Source organism: Halyomorpha halys, unplaced genomic scaffold, assembly GCF_000696795.3.
Source record: "Halyomorpha halys isolate HHAL.00 unplaced genomic scaffold, Hhal_1.1 Scaffold69.1, whole genome shotgun sequence".
Taxonomy (NCBI): Eukaryota; Metazoa; Arthropoda; class Insecta; order Hemiptera; family Pentatomidae; genus Halyomorpha; species Halyomorpha halys.
The window spans coordinates 535784-557969 of NW_027108206.1; the positions used below are offsets into that span (position 1 = coordinate 535784).

The 22186-nt window shown below is 32.9% G+C and overlaps 1 protein-coding gene across 4 annotated transcripts in view; it reads right to left on the reverse strand.

The window, feature by feature from the left end:
• Positions 1 to 3907: 3907 nt before the first annotated feature.
• Positions 3908 to 22186, reverse strand: part of LOC106692743 (protein arginine N-methyltransferase 1) — a 29231-nt gene continuing 10952 nt past the window's right edge. The window contains exons 5-10 of one of the 4 annotated variants that reach the window (XM_014438864.3): positions 21949 to 22154; positions 16937 to 17213; positions 9874 to 10017; positions 8017 to 8210; positions 4690 to 4875; positions 3913 to 4282 (exon numbers count right to left, since the gene is read on the reverse strand). In XM_014438864.3, coding sequence (XP_014294350.1) covers positions 8091 to 8210; positions 9874 to 10017; positions 16937 to 17213; positions 21949 to 22154 — 747 coding nt within the window. In that variant the 3' untranslated portion in view covers positions 3913 to 4282; positions 4690 to 4875; positions 8017 to 8090. Of the gene's footprint in view, positions 4876 to 8002; positions 8211 to 9873; positions 10018 to 13955; positions 14121 to 16936; positions 17214 to 21948; positions 22155 to 22186 lie in introns of those variants that run through there. The other 3 variants (XM_067046587.1, XM_014438862.3, XM_014438865.2) reach the window with 3 other exon arrangements.

A 22186-nucleotide genomic window follows, 5' to 3' on the forward strand; every position in this document is an offset into this window, starting at 1 on the left:
AACCACTGTAACACATATCTCTCTGTTATGGACATTTTTCCATTCTATTCCATTCCTATGTTTTTATTTTATTTTTTACTTCAGTCAAGCAAACACTATGTAACTGACTTATTAAGTTCGATATTTACTGTCGACGATTTCTCAGTAATGACCAACAGAAAAAAAATTATTGCCTAGTTTTAACTTTTTTAAAAAAGTTTTTTTCTAATTACGTTTTTCTCAATAGTTCACCTATAATATTATCAATGCTTATTGTTTTAAAGAATTTTGAGATTTAGGCGTTAAAAAAGACATTTCAAGCATTTTTTTAAACTTTTATTTCTGTATCACTACTATGGTTAGACGACCATGAAGTCATTTTGTATACACTTATCCATAAATGAGTAAATTAATGTCAGAGCGCGGGAAACGAGTTCAGCACGCGCACTTGTTGGGCGAATCAAAATTGGAAAATCGCATCTGAGTTTTTCTAAAGAAAAACGAATTATTGGGAACATGGTCACAAATCCAAAATGTTTAATCCGTAAAACAATTCCAAAAACAAAAAAGATTCCGAATAGATTTCAAAAAAGTTATTTCCTCCAGACCAATACAGAAAAAAAAATGCTTGACAAAAGAAGGTTAAGTAGGAAATCCCCTACAACTTAGCTTAATACTTCATTAATTTTCATGCTTTTTTTTCTTGTACATATACAACAATATGTAATGTACATACGTACATACAGTATGTAATGTACATACTTATTCCAGCAGTTAATAAATAAATAATATAAATACATATAAAATGTACAATATTGTCATTAAACCAGTAATGTTGTATTTTATTCTGCATAAATGTTTCCTACAAACTCCTCATTAGCGGTCAATTCTATCTATCGGACACGCCATCCCCCATAAATGTACTTTACAGTGAGGTTTCTCAATAAATAAGTGGTTATTATTTCAAATATAATTAAAAAATTTGAAAGACGTAAAATAATATTTATGAATAAAAAATATGTAAACTTCTGATTTTCTTTTTTTTTTTTTTTTTTTTTAATACACTTTATTTATTGTTATTTACAACTGTATAAAAATATATATAACTAGTAAAATTGCTGTAAATTGACATGATATGAGCATGTGGAAAATCTATCCATTGATAGAACTCCAATAACATTTCTACAGAAGATCTTGAGGCCATCTTCTTTTCAGACCTCTAAGAGGATTATTAGGTAATGAAGGAGAAGCCAGGTTAAACAAGTGGGTTTGGGTGGTTGGGAAGTTTATCGTGGAAGGATTGGTATCTGGTTTTGGCCAAATCGGCAATATATGGAACATCTTGTTCTTTAAAATATGAATATGCCTTGAATTCCTTAAACACTCCATATTATAAAGGCACCAGCAAAACCTCAAGAACGAAACTATATTCTTAATAACATTTTAAATAGATTTAAGAAGGAATAAAACATTCAAACTTGAAGAAAACCAACAGAAATCTTGAAGTTACTCAGGTTCTGTAGTGGAATATGCACAAATTAGCAGCATTTTTGAAAAGAAATTTCCGACGGTTGTCTCTTAGACTCATTTCATACCGGCAAGATTATCTTTATTGTCGACTGAGGTGGTGGTAGCAAACTTCAATGAGATATGTAATTCGGTGGGGTCTCTTACCTCCACTTTGTTCTTGTCCTGGAGAACATCAGCTATTAGTACAAGAGCCCAAGAGAAGAAAAAAGGCAGTTATCTCACCCCAATTTTTGATAACTTTAATGAAAAACATGTATAATTAATAGTCAAAATTGATGAGTCTGCCAAGTATAGGTAGGGGAAATAAAAAATGGCGGCTGTTTAAAGCGATAAAAAAAACTAATTTTTCATTCGGAGCTCTATATCTTAAAAAGTAGGAACAAACCAAGAAAACCTAAGAGTACGTCATTTAAAGAAGAGTAAATTTGCCAACATATGAGCCCTAATAGAGTTATTTACGTTAAATAGTTTTCGAGATATAGCTTTTTAAAAAGCAACATTTCATAAAAATGTTGTATGGGACGCACTAAAAGATCAGTAGTTAGTGAATTTATTTTGAAAAATTGATATCTAAAAAACCATTTGACGTACAGATGTCTATTAGCACTCATATTAAAGCTAGTTTAATGAAATATACTGTAGTTTATCATGTGTATCTTCGTAGGAGTAATAATTTACATGAAATTTGCTAAAATAATTTGATTTATAGTTGTTCCGACAAATTTTCATTTGCCAAATTTATATTCATATGTGAATATCATAAAAACTACTACCCTTACGAAGATAAGTGTCATAAACCTTATAGTAAGTTACATTTCCTTTATTTTGAGTGATGGCAGACATATGTGCGCCTAATGGGTCTAGAGATATATTTCTTTCAAAATTCCAACATTTTATACGAACAACTAGAAATTAATATTTTGTGAGTTTATTTTGTCAAATATCGTAAAACCTCCTACTCCTACAAAGATAAACGTTATATATTATTTTATAGTAAATTTAACTAGCTTTAATGTGTTGAGAGACATCTGTGCATCCAATGGTTTCTGAAATAAAGTTTTTCATTAATCAAACTTATTGTCCGAACAACTATAAATCAATTTTTTTTAGCAAATATAATGAAAGCTACTACTCCTACGAAGATAAACATCATAAACTTCTTTATATTCCATTAAACTAGCTTTAATTTGAGTGCTAATAGACATCTGTACGTCACATAGTTCCTGAGACATATATTTCTCAAAATAAATTAACGAACTACTAATCTTTCAGTAGATTTTTAAGAAATTTTGCTTTTTAAAAAGCTATATCTCGAGAAATTTTGGACGTAAATAGCTCTATTAGGGCTAATATTTCAGCAAATTTACTCTTCTTTAAATAATGTTCTTTTAGATTTTCTAGTGTTGTTGGTAGTTTTTAAGATAAAGAGCTCCAAATGAAAAATTAATATTTTGTTAAGGTTTTGAAACAGTCGTCATTTTTTAATCCCCCTACCTATACTGGCAGACTCATCAATTTTGACTAGTAATTATACATAGTTATTATTGAAGCAATCAAAAATTGGGGTAAGATAACTGCCTTTTTTTCTTCCCGGCTCTTGTACTATATCCTATCCATTATGCCACGCTTGATTTTACTTCTGCTTACCAATATGTGTACATAAGTTGTTGTACATAAGTTACATAAGTTGAAGGATGAACAATAAAAGAATAATCAATATAGAATGGAAATTTCCAATCCAAAAACACTAAAAGAGACAAAAGAGTTTACGGAGAACATCTGCTGTTTATGGAAAAGATAGGGTGAAAGTGTTAGCAGCTACTGAGCAGGTACTTCAGTACTTGTTATATAATTAAGAATGAAAAAAAAAAATCAGCTAACTCATTCAAAATTTAACCGAGAAGAGGGCTGAATCACTTCTGCAGTGCTTCTATTTGGCCAATAAAAAGGTGGGTACCATTTTTTCCATAGATAAGTCAGTCAGAGAGTATTCTAAGGAAAAATACCTCACTGTACAATGAAAAATTTAATATTATTGTGGGGGAAAAAAAATGATTAGAGCTCTAGCCAGCTGAAGTTTTATAACACATTGGGCCAATAGCCCTTACCACGCTGACTGCCGACTGCAAGATAACTCGTAGTTAGAAATCATGCATAGAACGCCTACTCCAAGTTATCACCAATTCAAAATACGAGATAAATTGTACTCGGTGTCCTGGGCAAAAACGCAAACTTGCTGGACGGCAGTAAAGTGTTAAGTTTATTTTTAATCTATCTCTAACATTAGCAGATAGTTCAGTCACAAAATTATAAGGATAAAAGAGGTTCAAAAGTAATTTTCAACGATCAATGAGGATCTGTATTTTCAAATTTATATTTATTTAAAAATATATTTACAAAAACAAATACACAAACATTTTTTACAAACCTTATTTAAAGCAGTATAACAACATAATAGTCATTGATAAAAAAAAAATCATACAGAACTGGTAAGATAACCAAACTTACCTAATTAAAAAAAATTCTACATTTTCAAATAAATATTTTTTGGAAAACTGAACTAACCCTAAATAAAAAAATAATAACATAAAACGAACTTAAATGATAACTACTATGAACAAATGGAATATTTATATAATGCTTGCAAATCAGAAAATATGTAACAATTTACAAAACAGAAACAATCAATAAATTGACTTAATTCTTTCAGCAGGCATTAAATGATCCACTATTTCCATCCAATTGAAACTATAACCATAAGAACCAACCATTCCTAAAACATGAAACTATCATTATATTAAAGAAAAAAGAAGAATGTTCCATACTTCTTAAACAAATTTTAATCACATAGTAAAAATGGACCTAAGATATTGCAAACATAAGTTATAGAACCAACAAATATATGGTTTAGGTCACGTCAGTTACAGCACTTTCTATAATTCAGAATACATTGCAATAAAATTATTGATAGTTGGCCACTTTCAAAGGGTATAAGATGTTATTCCTATGAATATTCATAAAAATGGTAATTTAACACAGCATTAAAAGAGAATATGTTTAAACCAAGATAATATTTACTAACCAAGTAAATATACTTAATAATTACTATGTTATTTTACTTAATAATCACAAATATAATAATTATCTGTGGTCTATAAAGAAAAGTAGATATCAAATTACATTGAAAAAGGTGTAAATGTATCAGTTAGTAGATAAGGTTTGAGATACTCGGCAAAAGAGAAAATTCAATATATCTGCACTTTCATTGGATTTTTCTATTTTGTTAACTTATTTGTAAAGGAAACGTTTATTATGCTTATTCTCTTCTTAACATTATGACAATACTCCTGAATACTGGCTTCTGACCTGAAACACACCAAAAACAGCAAGTTAGCAACTGATACCAGAAGTTGCTTCTATGGCAAATATTTTGATATTTTATAGCTTACATTTTACACAAAAAAATGTCACCTACAGTCTTCGCCACAGAAATATAACCTTGTCATATTGTCAAAGATTAGGAGCAAGAGAAAATTAGGGAAAATTTTTATTAGAAAGAAAAGATGCATAATTATTATCTACTCAATCACTGCTAACTGATTAGGTCTCTATATCTCTGAAGCAAAGTTTAGTCAACAGCTATACTCTATGTAAAGTTATCATAAAATTCAGTCTGTTTGTTTTTGCTTTTTGCATTAATGTAGCATTTTTTTATTACTATAAGAGAAGATAAATCAAAGCCACTGCTTTTTGGTCACTTAATGTAAATAGAATCCCCCAGCAGGGTCCTTATTATCACAGATCAAACAGATATCAATTGTGTTAATTTTATTTTTAGTAAAAACAAATCCTAACCACTTTAATAACAAAAAAGGAAACTCAAAACATGAATGAGATTTAAAAATGAAAAATATTACTTTTTTCTCTACAAAAGTCATTACAGGAGACAATTGAGAATTAATTAAGGAGTTATTTTAACTTTTCTAAATAATACAGAAGTGAAGTCCAGTATGTATTACAATCTTTTAACAATTCACACTAATACTTTTATTAATTGAATTGATAATTATAAATCTTAAATCAATTTCCATAAGAGTCATTTCAAGAACAAATATTAGCTAAATTAAATCTTGAAATTCACACTAAAACACAGCTCCATTCGCTTATCAAGTCAAATATTAAGATAAGATATATATAAAAAAAAACACTCTCAAACATGTATCAAGTTTTGATTGACAGCAAAGCTTACAAGCTCCATTTTATAATATCACCTACATTAATAATAATAATAATAATAGAAACATGGCTTTTTCATTGAACATTCATTCATTAAAAAAAAAAATCACCCAGTGGTTAGTTAAAGTTTACTTATACATTTGATAATAAGGACTAATTCAGAAATAAAAGGTTATAATCGTGAACTAAAAGTTACTGGTCAATTGTCGATACCTAAAAAAAATGATCCTGTAAAAAATTAAAATTTCTGACTTCCCTTCTTCCTTGAAGGAAGTCCAAGGAAAGAAGTTCCTTCATTTTTTGTTTTGATATTAGATACTATCACTTTTTTCTTTTTCATTTAAAATTAATAGTTCATTATTATTTTTCATGTCATTACAATTTTAATTACATAGCAATGAATCTTTCATTTATGTACTATTAAAACAAAAATAAATTGACATTATTGCAGATTTAGGTAACATTTCTGTAGTATAGGGATTTTCAGAAAAGTACTAACATTAGTTTTACTTGATAATATTTATTTTTATACATTTATTCAAAAGGGTCTTTTCTAATAACATAACGCTAATACCATTCTGAAAGAAAACATAAAAATGTTTTTAAAAAAAACATGGTTAATTTTATTAGTAAACTTAAAAAGCAGATTGTAACAAGTTGAATATAGGCATGGAGAACAACATTTTGTTGAGTGAAATAAGTGCATAAATAAAAATTTTAATTTTAAACTAAAAGGGTGAATTTATCAAGCTTCCTGAACAAAAAAATATTATAATTAGTTTCAATTAATTATTACTCAGGAACTGATTGGCAATAACAATAAACTTGTTAATAAAGCAGTGCTGAAGTCAATAATTATATGAGCACTGAGAATCAATACATATTTCTCAATGAATGAAAAAATATTTACCCTAATTTTCTATACGTTTTCCCCAATATGTTATTGACTTTTCAATCCCAGAAGTGAAAAATCCAGGGTTTTGTGAAGGAATTAAGTCAGAAAAATGCGTTTTTGATCTGAGAATCATTTTCAAAAATTTTGCCTTTAAGGAAGTTGTCCAAATTTATGAACAGATGGAAATTGATTGGAGATGAGTCTGCTGGATAAGTTGGATGTGGAAGGACTCCATAACACAGTTCATTTAGTTTCCTCAATGTCTGTCGTGAAACATGAAGTATGGTGTTGTCGTGTAAGAGTATAAGTAAGTCCCTTCTGATTAGCAAATGTAGGTGGTTTTTTGACAAATTTTTATGCAATTTGTAAATATCACAGCAGTACAATGTTGATATGATGGTTTTACCTCTGGATAAAAAGAAGATATAAATTATTCCTGCCATTGACCACCACACAGATACCGATAATTATTTTGGATGCAAATTTAGTTTTGGCATGTGCCATGGTCTTTCGTCGATATTTAACCACTGACCTGACCGATGCCTGTTTTCATATACAATCCACTCCACTTTTCATCACATGTGATTATCCTTTCGAGAAAAGGGGTTTTTTTGCCTAGTAAGTAGTGAAACGCATATCTCATAATGAATCAGCTGCTGCCATTCATTAAGTTCATAAGATACATATAGATCCACCTTTTTTACTTTACCAATGGTCTTCAAGTGTTGAGAAAATGTTGATCACTTGTATTCAGTAGTGCCGCATATTCTTTAATTGTTTGGAAAGGATTTTTTACCACATTAGGCCTAAGTTTTACAACGATGTAAATTGATGTGGAAGTCTTCCTCTGGGTTGGTTATCCAAATTTGTTACCAGCCAAAAATTGTTCAAACCACTGGTAAAAATCCCATTGGTTACAACACTCTTCCCCAAACCCTGTGATAATGTTTCTTGCAGCTTGGGATCCTAAGAGTCCAAGAAATAACTCATTTTTTTAAATTATTCCAGTTTTGTATCAATTTCAATTCTTTAGGTAAATCACAACTATTGATTTTCACTCACTCAAGAGAGAAAAAAAAAAAAAAAAAAAACCTAAGTAACTCTTGCTAGCGGAGATAAAATAGATTTAATTTTTAATAAAAGCAACACCTAAACATTCTTAGCAATGAGTGATAAAAATACATGGAGATTACATTAGTGAGCTGGAGACTATCAAAACATCTATAGCAAAATGAAATTTGTTCTGATAACTTAATAACAATGTTTGGTGTCTTCCAGACACAATTAATAAAACTTAGACTACAAATATATTATTTATAATTAACCTGAAAAGAAAATTCTATAATAACAATTCCCTCTCACCTGTGTATACTCACATTAAAATAAGTTTGTCTCCACAATTTCAAATGTAAATTCTCTAAAATGCAATAAATACCCTTCAGGAAATTGCTCACTGTAAAACATAATGCATTGTTTCATTGAAAGAAGGAAGTTCTATAGTGATTTGCAGACACCGATCATCCTTAGGAGATACCCTCATCCTACCAAACAATGTACTACCAGCTTCAACCTAGAATTAACAGTAAATATATAAATAATATAACAATTTACTGAATAAAGCAATCATTTAAAAAATAATTTTCTCTTTTCATGTTTATTCATTAAGAGAGCCCTAATGAATAAAAATAATATAATTATGGAAATATTAATTAAACAGAAAAGGCCATTAGACAAAATAATTCATTCCAATTTTACCATACTTGAACATCAAATTAATAACAACTTATTAGCTGATTTCATTTTAGAACTTTTTTATTATCCTTGCAGTAAGTACTTTTATCTTCTAAGGCAGAAGCTCTCAATTTTTTTTTACCTCAGTACCTTAGTTGTGCTAAAAAAATTTTATGAAACCCTAGTCTGCCAAAAACAAAAATGTTTCCCCAGTTATCCTTCAAATGGTTTAAATATGTAAGAAAAAAGGATAAGATTGTGAAAATTAAATTCTCAAACATTTATTTAATAAAATGAATCTCAAATAACATGAAATCTCTAACGCACTTATTTATTGACATGTTTTAGTCAAAACCATGGATTTATTGACATGTTTTTATCAAAACCATTTCATTTCAACTAAAAATCAAAAAGTTTATATATGCGATTAATCATTCAGAGAAACATTACGATTATGAACTAAACAAAAACTATCAATGTCAGATACATTTTTTATTTGCTTTCCGTTAAAATAAAACACACGAAAGTAAATCTATAATAATATAATTCAGGAATTTTATCCTTAACAGCATACCAGGTTTTTCTTTAAATAATTGGAATTTTTTTTTCTTATAACTTCTGAATATAACAAAGTAAGTCTTTTTTTCCAAGAAAAATGTCATTCAGTATCCAGATTTGAAAGTTTAATATGAATTTTTGATTCTTTTAGTTATTTGTGCTATCTAAGCACAAATGTATAAAGAAACTATCAAGTCTAAAAAAAAGAAAAAAGAAACTATCTACGATGTTTTCATAATAGGGGGCAGCAGTAACAGCGTGGTAACACGCCAGACAGGTTGTCAGATCGAATCCCGGTCCCACCCGGGTTTTTTTAAAGAATAAAATTATGCAAAATTCACCGGTCCCATCCGGGTTTTTTTCAAGAGTAAAATAATGCAAAATTCACTCTCAACCTCCCCCCTTGCATTTATGAGGTCCGTTAGCCAATGGGTGGCACTCACAAAAAAATAGGCGTGGGAGTGACGAACCCACCCTACAAAAAAACCACGTCGTGTATGTATTTCCTAATACATCGCGCGAAGACTTAGACTTCCATGGTCTGTTGCCCATTTAATAATAACAATAAGCACATAGTAGTAACATTATTTGAATAAGTAATATTGTTGCATCATCAATTTGTTAAGTTTACTGGATAGTGCAGACAACTTTACCATTATGCTGTTGTTCATTCTCAAACTATTTTAATTCTCTGGGTTTACTAGCTTTTATTTATACTTAATTAATACTTCATTATAATAATTTTGACGAGTAATGATATTCATTCATTTTATCTAAGCACTGAACATTTTCCTGATTCATTTCATAAATACATTAACCAAAAAGTGGAACTATTTATTTAATTATTTTTTATCATTATAGGATATTTAATTTTATCATTAATTAATTCCGAAAGTAAAAGAAACAACAAACAAAAGCATAATCATAACAACAATAAATCTAACCTTGAGAGGTTGTTTCAAGTAAAAATTAGTCTGTGCCCAATGAGTAGGAACAGAAAAAGGTGATGTTGACAATGGTCCTGAAATAGGTTCAAATGAACAATCAAACCAACCACAAATACTTGTCAGTTCACAGTCTTCAACAACCTGGAAAAAAAAAATATATATTTTTTAATAAATTTCATATTAATTAAATTATGGGTCATTCTCTGAAAATATTTATTTTTCTTCCATTTTTTTTTTTTTTTACTCAAAAACAGTTTTTCTCAACTAAATCTTTATTTTAGGGAATGCGAACAAAATAATATTTGTAGCAGAGAAGGACTAATTTCAGACCCTCTAAAACAGAGTAATGAAATTTGAATGTGGTAAAGTTAATTCAAGATGAAGAATAATTAAAAATGAAAATATATATAAGAGAGCAAAATGCAATAACAAATAACTATGTAGTTTCAAGAGATAATCCCCATCATTGATCACCTTAACCACTCAACAACATTATCTCGATAAATATTCAAAATTTATTAATCATGTCCATCAAGCACATGAAAGGATTAGGAAATTTCATCACAGATACCACTAATCACACACTGAAAACATCACATATAATGTAACAAGCAAAAACAATAATACCATACCTTATCAAAAAGATTCAGGACAACCTAATATACAAATAAACATCCTTAAAGAGCATTTCAGTTAATTCTTTAACTATGATAATATTTATACATCTTATGCAACAATTTTGTCTTTAAAACTTTAATTACTTTTGAATGCTTAAATGTAAAACAGAACAAAAACCCTGCTGAATCATGAATAAAAAAAATCAATGTTCCTAGAACACCAATGTTTTTTATTCCCAATCCAATTAATTCAGAAACTCTTGTAATTAATTATTACAAATTAAAAACTCAACTTAGTTTTGGTTCATCCCACTGTCTTAGTTAAAAAAATAAATACTTCGAATTTTCATACATCATAAACTTTATTAAAAATTCTCCAACAATAAATCACATTTTTTTATTTACATTACAAAAACTTTATTTCTATCAATTATTTACAAAATAAAACAAAATTCTACAAAGAACTCCATTAAAACAAAAATCTAGGAAGTCACATCAAACCATTCTTCCACCAACATCGGTGTCTCCCCTCAGATCTATAGCCATTGTTACCTAATTACTGAATACCTTTTCAGTAACTCTTTCCTTATTATTACATTGAAGTTCGCACTCTTTGACATGGATCGTATTATGGACCCCAAACTGAGAACTGATCAATCCCTGAAGCATAATTACGATTCATAGAATCTACTCACCTCAAGCTTTAAATAGCGCACAATAGGCCTTAGAGGCCAAAACAACTTATTTTTATAAAATCAGAACATATTTTATGTGAACCACTGTCCAGGTAAAATATTTTTTTGATTTCTTTGAAAATTCATACTTGAGCGTTTTCAATGATGCTAAAAATGAATCTGACTCTCTATTTGTTTTTAAAAAAAATGGCCTACTTCATAGGATGCAGCTTTTGATTTTTGTGACTTTTTATTCATTTAATACAATTAATATTTTTATATTATACACCAGGAAACAAATTGATTGATAAATAATTACCTTATTATCCTACAATAAGACCACAGAATTGAAATAATTTGACCAAAATAATTAAAATATTTTTTAAGGGTAAAATAATGTTTTTCATTCATTAAAATAACATTTGTTTTTCATACTTTGACATAACATCACCAATCTACACGAAACTTTGGAATGGTTTAGGGTCAGATATGAAATAAAATATCTGAGAATTTTTTTTTTATTCAAAACTACTTTTATTCCTTACAGGCATAAAATCCAAAAGATGTTGATAAGAGCTGGAAGAACAGAAATCCAGTTTTACAACAGTTGTAGAAACATTGGATTTGAAAATAATTGTGAGGAGTTAAGGATTTCTTTTGGCTGATCTTAAGTGTAAGTACTTGGATAAAAGCTGCAGAGGATCAGTCTGAGTGGAGGAAAACTGTTAAGGAGGCCAAATACCTTCATGAAACATAGTGCCATAAAGGAAGATATAGTTAATTTTCAGTACTTGCTTATATAATAATGCATGCATTACATCAACTGAAATAAAAATGGTTTGTTTAAACCAAAGCATTTAGAGTATTTTTTTCCATTGAGTTGCTACATCTACTAAAGAAACTATGATGGCTACTGATTGCACAAGCATCAGTCCACAAACAACTTCTTAATCCTGATGTGGTCTAATAACCTAAAGGCGGACAGTATGCTCCTTCAGTTGTTCAAACAGCTTGCAATCAGACCTTTTTGATATTAGATCAGCTAGGAGCTTTAAACAGTACCATACAGCTTCTTTTATCTTACCATCGTTGACAGCAAACCATCACAGAAATTCACAGGTCCACTTTATACCATTGCTTTTATATCAGGTCTACGACTGGACTTACTGTCATTGCTTGCATCAATTCTTAATTATTGTCATGATTTCCTGAAGGACACACCTTACCATCAACTGTAAGACCAGTTAAGGTTAAAACTTAAGAGGATTTATTTTAAAGTCAATTTTTCACAGCTAACTCCCTCTCCGAGTGATAATCATTTCAAGGGCCACTTCCTCGGTAAGGCAATCTATAGCTCATCCCAATGCTGCCATCCAGGTAGTATGGCTGTCTTGTTATAAGATTACTGGACTAGTGCTGCCCTATTACTGTTATTTCATCTGATATAAGGACCAACTTCATGTAGCCTGTTATAGCTTGATCAGTTTTTATCTTCTTTACCTATTCACAAACTTTGTGCGGGCCTATTACCACATAGAGGAGCATCCTGTGACTGGTGGATGTGGGAATGGTCAGTAGAAATTCCTTGCAAAGTCCTCCCGGTAAAGTCTGATGGATTCGCTCACTAACAATGAGAGTGGCCCACAGGCTTGCTGGAGGGTGTAACATAGGACTGAACACCCTACTAACATATTTCTTAGTTCAAAAATATCACAGTCATGGATTCTCCTGAAGTAAAACACTCATTATCCTGAGATAAACTAGTCCCCTGTTAAGGTCTCCGGGTGGGGACTGCATTGCGAAAGTTGAAAATCGGAGAATTAAATATATGGATGAGGAATGTACTAAGTTTGAATTCTGCTGGTGAATTAAAGTCAGTCGCAAATGAGGTTAAGGATTATAATATAGATATTGTGGCGCTGCAAGAGCTTCACTCACCAGGGGAGGGCTCACAAAAGAATGGGATGTACACTATGTGGTACAGAGGGAGCAAAAGTTATTTTTTAGGTACTGGGAATAGGTATTAGGAATAGATTGCTTTCCACATTGAGTGATGTAAAGTTTTTTAGTAATAGGATATTGGTAAATACATTTCAGGGAGGTTGGTTTAAAATTTCGCTGATAAATATTCATTCTTCAACGAAAGACAGTGATGAGGAAATAAAATAAGAATTCAATGATAAACTGGAGGTGTACAATAAATTACCGCAAACTGCATAAAAATAATATTAGGAGATGCAAACACAAAGGTTGGAAGAGAAGAAGTATATAATCCAACGATCGGTAAAGAAAGTTTGCATAAATATAGTAAAGAATATTTATAATGATAATGGAATACGACTAATAAACTTTGCCATCTCGAAAAAGCTAATAATCAAAAATACAACATTTAAGTGCTAGAATAACTTTTGCTTTTAGCCATTGGTTAAACAATGTAAGAATATCACCTCAAAAACTTTAGTAGGTGTGATGCAGAACACTTAAGCAGTCATTACTGCCTTATATCTATTTTCTAGAACCCCAGTTTAGTTTAACATAATCAAAAAGGATGCTCCTGCCTTATATCAAGTTTGTGTCATACGAAGACCCCAGAGAAGTTTGGTTTCCCAAATTTTCATAACCATTTAACATTTTGTCTTAATTGGAGTTGATCACCAAATTAGGTTGGATTCTAAAGTACATCCAGCTTTTGTTTATTGGTAAAACGATAAGCACAATTCGGAGCTCCAAGCCTGAACAAAATCACAAGCTACTTACATGCATTCAAAAACAGTATTTATCAACTTACCTTAAATATGGATTGCTCCATTGTCTGCGTATGCCTGAGCATTAACGCCGACATCCTCAAGTCTTTTACAGAAGTTGTACATAACTAGGCACCAGAACAGCGGCAAGAGGCAGCTCCCTTGGGGGCAACCTTTATATACTTGTGCCTGCAGTCTGATGCCTTCCTCTGAAACAACAATGATTCTATTTGATAGAATGAATCTGAACCGCCTTAGTAAAATTGCAGTGACAGATATGTCTGATAATGCTTTACAATATGCTTCAGGCCTAGTTCTATTAAATGTTCTTTCCAAATCGAAAGAGTCCTCATGATGAATCTCTTTTCTCTGGAGCCCTCTCAATATTCTCTACAAAGGACTGCAAAGCAGTCTATTCTCCAAGAAATAAATATTCTCGTTTAGGGATAAGGGTGGAGAAGTAACGCCTTTATTGCACAAGGTGTACTGCTACCAACTTCTTCAAGGTCTTAAAAAAAGAATGGTATGTAGCCAGTCATGAGCAACCCTGTGAGATGAGCTTCTTTTCAGGGTTAGAAAGGGTTGTACCCTTCCTGTAGTAGACATAAAAGAATATCATTTGTGACTGGAGTATTATATACCACACAGCGGTCCTAGCAGCGGCAAGAGATCATACCAGAACCCATTTCTCCACAATAAAACTGACATCTCACTATGAAATTTGATTGTAGAAGGGCTCACTAAATTTTTTGTCTGACAGCCTTGGAAGTAGAAATTTACTGATTTCATTGGCGTTCCTTCAATGTTGGAGGTTTGCTGAACACTGAGCATCTTTGAAGTATGTAGTAGTTTCTAACCACTACTACCTGAGAGCTTGGTGTGCAGGGCAGCTTCAAAAATGTTTTCAGGGTTGCAACAGAACTCACACTAACCATTTTGTTTGTGCCTCAGGAATGGGCTATGTCTGACTTGACTGAAGAAAAATTTTTATCAGGAACCTGCAGTTCTACACTTTATCCAAGTACTGCATCCAAAGGAGTTTTCGAAGTAGAGGAAGTCTTTAGTATTTAAACAAGGAGTAAATATGATAAACAATCTACCTTTAGAGGTGCTTCTACTAAAACATTCCCAATAAAGAAGAAGGAAGTTGTTTTTATTTTCACCATAAAATTGATTTCATCTTTCATATAAGAAATAATTTGATTATTTCATTATTTTATTTTGTATAAGATTTTGTTTATAAGGAGGAATAGTTATGTTATGACTTTAGAAAGTTGTGCTATTCTATAGATTTGTAAATATAACTCATTTTCTTAATTGAATTATTCACTGTAAAGAAAGTAACAAAAATTAATTTGGACATGAACAAATCCATGAATGTATAAGAAAAATCCAAAAATCCAACAAAAACAGATTTGGGGAATACAGTATGGCATTGAAGCTCCGAATGTATCATCTACATCTAAAATTCAATAACACCACTTAATAGCTAAAGAATCAAAGATTTTGTTACCACAAGTGGTGACTGCAACACATATCGCACAGCAATTTTAACTTTGTTTACTTAACATTAATAATTCTTATGTAGTACAACTTTAGACACAGAGAAGAAACAACATTTGTTCAAATTTTAATCAACAGATCTTGTCCAAACCTATCAATAGTATGTATAAACTCATCAGTTTTAAGTTAAAGTACAGCAATTTTAAATAGGATTCAAGTTACTAAAAGTTAACAAAATACTGACTTATACTCTTCAATAATGTTTAAATACAAAAATCGTACAAGACTGAAAAGAGCAATCCACTTATACCCATTAAAGCCCAAATGATTGAACGACTGAAGCGCTGCTAGGAAGATAAATAAGTCTAGACATACGAGCAAGTTGAGTACGTTAGTGATGGTATAAGCATATCTACTGCAGGGGTGACTTATCCTATGTCAATGAACGATGCAATTGGTTCTGCATGAACACCAAAATGACAATCAATCCCGTTCATTGTTAATGAATATATAAGTGTATATTTTGTGACAAAATCTGAGATTGAGAGAATTATTAATTCAAGTTTTAACAAATAAACAACAGAAAAATGATAAAATATAAAATTGAAAAAATATAAAATTGAAAAAATATAAAATTGAAAAAATGAAACAGAAGTAATGAAACTATTAATCAAACTGAAAAGAGTAATAGAATTAAAGTAATAAACCACTACATTGGTGGTTTCAGTGAGAACTTAGGATAAAGAACATTTCACTTTCAATTTTACAAGATTTTCTTTTAAAACTTTTAAAATGTTCTCTTCTTTTCAAGTTTAGTAAAGAGAGTAAAATATGAGTAATATTATTCAATATATTTATTATTGAACAAGTGATCTTATGCTTGGTAAATTATCTTTTTTTAAGATTCAAAATTTCATCATATGGGTAATAGATAAAACAATTACTCAGTTTCATAATTGTGGGAGTACAATGAATCCTGGCAACCCCTTATTCTTGTTACTCTGTCTGCCCTTGACTTCAAAGGCAAGGAACGAACTGAAGAGAGTAAGTTGAAACTGAGCTGTTTGTAGCTAGAGTGCTACAGGGAAGATAATACACTGGATGAACTAAATAACCTAAAGCTAATACTTTATTTTACCATTCCATAACATCCCTAGCTCACTTAGTGATAGTTAGGCAAGCCATGGAGTGTCTGTAGCTCAGAGAGTTGAGCTGCTGGTCTTGGCAACGGAATTGCAGCAGCGCCAGTTCGAATCTGGCCTACATTTGTCGGGTCGACATTTGTGTGGCAATCCCACGAAATGAACTTGAATCCCCACCATGGTGTTAGAATAGGGTGGTAATCTGTAGATAACCTATGTATGATATGAATTTTACTTTCCATAGTGGCCAAAATAATTAAAGACTGTGAAATTACGTGTAATACATTTGCTAACCAAAGGTGCTCAATGATGTTGAACTACAGGAAATAATACAATAAATCCATTTTAATAACAGTTTTAAAAACAATAATTATACAAACCTGGCAGTTGAAATTAGAATAGAAGGAACAACAGTTTCCAGGATTAAGATTTTTATCAGACAATTCTATCCTGTGAACGATAGCTGGTTTAGTAACAATTTTATCTACTGTGACAACCTCGATAGCAGGCTCTGAAAGAGCAGCACGTTTTAATGGCTCCATTTTATATCCCATTACCAAGCTATTTGTACGATTATTGTGGGCCACAGGATCAGAGCAGCCTGCAACCCACAAATAGCATGAACTAGGAAGCAGCAAGCCATCTTCCTTTAGGAATCTAAAACAACCATTTAAGCATAAGGTTTTAAAAATAATATTTAATCATTGCTTTTTTTTTAATTTAAACACTTTACAACAAACGTGTGTGAGTGTGTGTGTATAGGTGTGTGTTATGTGTACATGTAACATACATAACTATAAAATAATTCCATTTGTTTTAAATACATAATTTCTTAATTTAAGTGAAATTAAGTTTACTTCTAATTGTAAATAAATAAATCAACAGAAAAATAAAATATTAAAACTATACATTGACATTTTTCTCATTACAAAGCTCAAACACACCCTAATACGGAAAACTTTATAGTTAAAATAAAAACAGGTTTCAAATATGACCAGGCTGTCTCAGTTCTCTCCAATTAAAAAAAAAAAAAGTGAATTACAACCCACTGCCACTGACACCAGTCTTTTTTAAGGTGATCCAGTTTTTGATGTTAGGTATAAAGAAGTTTATAACTCTAAAATAAAAAATTATTATTATTATTATTTATTCGGCTCCACAACTCGATGTCGAGTCCTAGCCTCCTGCATCAGCCTTCACCAATCATTACAATCTTGTGCGGCCGCCATCCAGTTCCTCACTCCCATCATGGTCCTGGCATCACCACTCACACCATCACCCCATCGAAGGCATGGTCTTCCTCTACTTCTTACTCCATGTAGTACCTCTGTCACTATTTTCCTTGGCTAATTACTCTCAGCCATCCGAGCAACATGCCCTGTCCACCTCAATCTACTGAGCCTCACAAACTGGACATCTGGTTCCTTATATAAAACTTTGAGCTCCTGGTTTGTTCGATGTCTCCATATCTGGTCAACCTTGACAGCTTCAAATATTTTACGGAGAATCTTCCTCTCCAAGACAATTAAGTTGTGCTCACCAGACTTGGAGATAGTCCACGTTTCCGAGCCATAATTAATCTTGGTGTCCTTAGACAAGGCACCCGTCTGCAGGACAAGAGGGTCAAATCAATTGGGGAGTCCAATAGGAGGAAAGAGCAGGAAGGTAACCCTAAGACCTACAAAGAAGCAGCGCAAGAGCTCTCCAGGTAGTTATTATTGGTAGTAAAAAGTTTGCCTCCATTACACATGAGGAAGCCCTACTTATTCGAGGGCTCCCCATCTCTGAGATTGAGATGAGGATGAATGAGCCACGTCAAAGAAGGAGACCACTGGCGTTCGATAACTCTGGACTCCAGGCGGATCCAGGGGGTTTTTCCTCACAGGTTCTAATGAGGAGACTGGCTTCTCGAATGGGTACCTCCCACAGACCATAGGTTAGTGGTGAGGCGGTCTGCTGAGGCTCCATGGCACACAAAAATTGTTATTGGGTTGGGAGCAGAGGAGATAGAACCCGGCAGATTGGTCCAGCTTCTCAAGTACCAGAACAAGGACTACCTACCAGGTACTGATCAGTGGCAGTTTGTGGGTGGAGAAGGCGATCCAGACCACATAAGAGCAATATTTAAGGTGCCGAGGAACACGATCGCCTGGTTGGAAGTAAATGATTGGCGGCTGAGATACGAGTTGGTTCAACTGACTGTATGGAGAGCGCCAGTTATTCGACAAAGAGCAGCTACCCCCTCAGAAGGAACAAAGGAAGGGCAAGCGCCAATAGGTGCTAACCTTTCCTATATTCCTCATCTGCCACACCAATGATCAAGGTAAGACAAATTAATATTCAATATATCAAGTCATACTCCCGAATTAGCTTAGCCACTTTCGGGGATATAGGCAGAAGGATAATCCACCCAACCCCATGTGAAGACAACCCAAGGACTTGCATCTGGATCTCCAAGGACCTACAGGTGCTGCCTCTCCCTCAGCTTAATACCAAAGACACCACGACCATGGTACTAAATATCAAGGTTGGTATTAATTAGACTAAATTGTTAATAGGATTTGTTTATGTCCCCCATAGCTTAGATCCACCTTACCAATATTTAGAAAGACTTCTCCGATACACTAGGGAGGTAGATTTACCACTCTTAATTGGCAGAGATATTAATGCTCACCAATTATTGTGGGGAAACACAGACACCAACGAGCGAGGTGAAGCCTTGCTGGAATTTTTAGTCTCAACAGATTTAGAAATACTTAACAGAGGGGGCGAAGCAACCTTCGTTACAAGAGCAAAGGGTGAGTTTTTAAATATATTATGCTGGCCTCAAGCCGAATTAAAAGCTTTGTAAAGACTGGAGGGTCCCCTCAGACATAACACTGTCTGACCAAAGGTTGATCTCATTTAAGATTATAGCTGAGAAACCTCTGCTCACAGTGAAGAAAAACCCGAGAAATACAGACTGGGATCTTTTCAGAGAGAGGCTGGAAGGTGATTCACCCTATGCGGTGGAAAGACTCCAGATCACAGATAGACATGGAATCTGGCCTTCTTGAAGGAATGGTTATATCACCCTACGAGGAGGCTTGTCCATTGAAAATCTAGTAAAAAAGTCATAAGGTGGTCAATTGAATTGACTAAACTACAAAAAGACACGAGAAAAGCCTATAATAAAGCTTATAAAACAAAGCTAGAGACAGACTAGAATGTATACTGGGCTGCCTCTAACAAATATAAAAGAGCATTAAGAAGACATAAACGAGATGGCTGGCACAAGTTCTGCAGCAACATAGAAAGTACACCAGAAGCCTCACGACTAATTAAGTTACTAGGAAGCAATGGTCAACAACCATTAGGTGCACTAAGGAAACCAGATGGGAAGTGGACCTCCAGCCTAGAGGAAACATTGTCCTATTTAATAGAGACACACTTTCCAGGTTGCCAGCACTGAACATTTGACAATCCTCCAACCATGGATTCCCTCAGAGAGGTTAATAAAGAGGAGTTTATGCATGTATGCTCAATGAAGGACTTAATATCCAACTCCCCTGGATTAGAGCCCTGCTTACAGCCTCTCTAGCATTGGGATATATTCCAGAGAAGTGAAGGAAATCATTAATAGTTTTCATTCCTAAGATTGAGAAGGAGGACTACAGTGTCGCAAAAGCATATCGACCTATTAGTTTATCCTCCTTCCTATTTAAGATCCTGGAGAAGTTGGTGGCAGTTTTCCTTACAAGCAAGGTGCTACCAATCAACCCCCATCATCTAAGACAGCATGCATACCTTCAGGGAAAATCTACTGAGACTGCACTACACTCCTTGGTAGAGGGATTGAAAAGGCCTTAACAAATAAGAACTCTTTTTCAATGCCCACTTGAATTAAAGATTCTCTAATGACCTTTTTAAGAGCTAAATCAAAGAGGAGGCAGGCTAATTCATCCCCCTACCTTATTCCTCTTCCTGAGACAGATTCATCAGATCTTGCTCCTTCAATCTGCACCATGCATCTCACCTCTCTCATGGTTAGTTAAACCATTCTAATTAACATTTCAGAGATGTTGAATTCTCTCATTGCCTTGTACAACTGTTCCCAATGAATGCTGTCAAATGTGCTTGGAAGTCAACAAATAGGTGGTGTGTTTTAACCCTGTATTCGCGTCCTTTCTCAAGCAAGATGCGTAAGCAGAATATTTGGTCAGTTGTGGTTTGTCCTTTACGAAAACCACACGGGTACAAACCTAAGCTCTTTTCTGCAAAGGGGAGTAGGCACTGAAATAGGATGTTGGACACCAATTTATATGCACAACAGAGTAATGAGATACCTCTATAATTGTCACAGACCATCTAATTACCCCTTTTATAGATTGGACAGATTATGGACTTATTCCAAACTTCATCTGTCCAAATCTGAATGACAATGTTCAGGAGTATTTTCACCAGCTCACTTCCATCAAATTTAAGTAGTTCTGCAGGCAATTCATCAGTGCCAAGTGCCTTATTATTTTTAAGCCTGGCTAGTGAATCCAAAGTCTCCTCTTCATCAGGTGGTTCCATACATTGATCACAAGGGTTATCTTCATGGAGATTCTTCTCCTCATCATCATCATCCTCCAGATCTTTGTTGAGAAGTTGGGAGAAATGTCTCTTTCACTCTGCGAGTATATCCACCATGTTTGTAAGCAGCTTTCCATCCTCATTCAGGCAGCAGGAGGATTTTGTTTCAAAAAGTTTTCTATTCCTATTTACTGCTCTGAAGAACTCGATGTCCCCTAAGGAGTTCAGACTTGTCCAATTCCCTTTTCTTCCACTGTCTTTTCTTATACTGGTGGAGATGTTTTTCTGTTCGCCGCTTTTGCCTGTACACTTCAACATTCCTCCTTGTCTCTCGCTGTATCATGGTTTGGCGTGCTTCATTCTTCGTGCTTGCTGCCTTCTCATATTCCTCATCAACCACAGTGATCTCAAGTCCTTCTCTGGTGGTCCAAGCACTTTAGTAGCTGTATCTGATATAGCCTCTGAGTATTTAGCCCATATGGAGTCTATATCACTGGTCCTCCAGGTTGGGGAAAACAACATTTATACTGACACACACACACATTAATACACTGATGTCAACACACTACATAAAAATGAGGTTGGTGTATTTTTAAAAGGACAAAGAGGAATTTGATCAAGCAATGGAAAAGACTAATAACAAGGGATGTGATCAAGCAGTGTAAGATATTAATAACAGATTTTTACACACTAATTTTGGAAATGCAATATACCAGACTGATTGTTAAAAAATCCTAGAAATGGTGCCAATGCCATCATGTTTTAGCTGAGCAATGTCAAAGATCTAACATTTATTTTTTCAAATAGGTCACACCAGATTATAAGAAATTGTTACCTGTCTCTAGCTATAATAATAGATTCTAGCATTCTTTCATAAAGTAGAAAATATCCCATCCACTCAGAAATGATAATATCAAATTTATCTTCTAGTACAATGTTCTCGATGGCACCCTTAAAAAGGGTAATCTTAGAGTCTAATCTATTGTCCCTGACTATCTCAACTGCTGTATGAAATATATCTGAGTTATCTACGCCAACAACCTGGAACATAATTGAAGTTGAAAACAAAAATT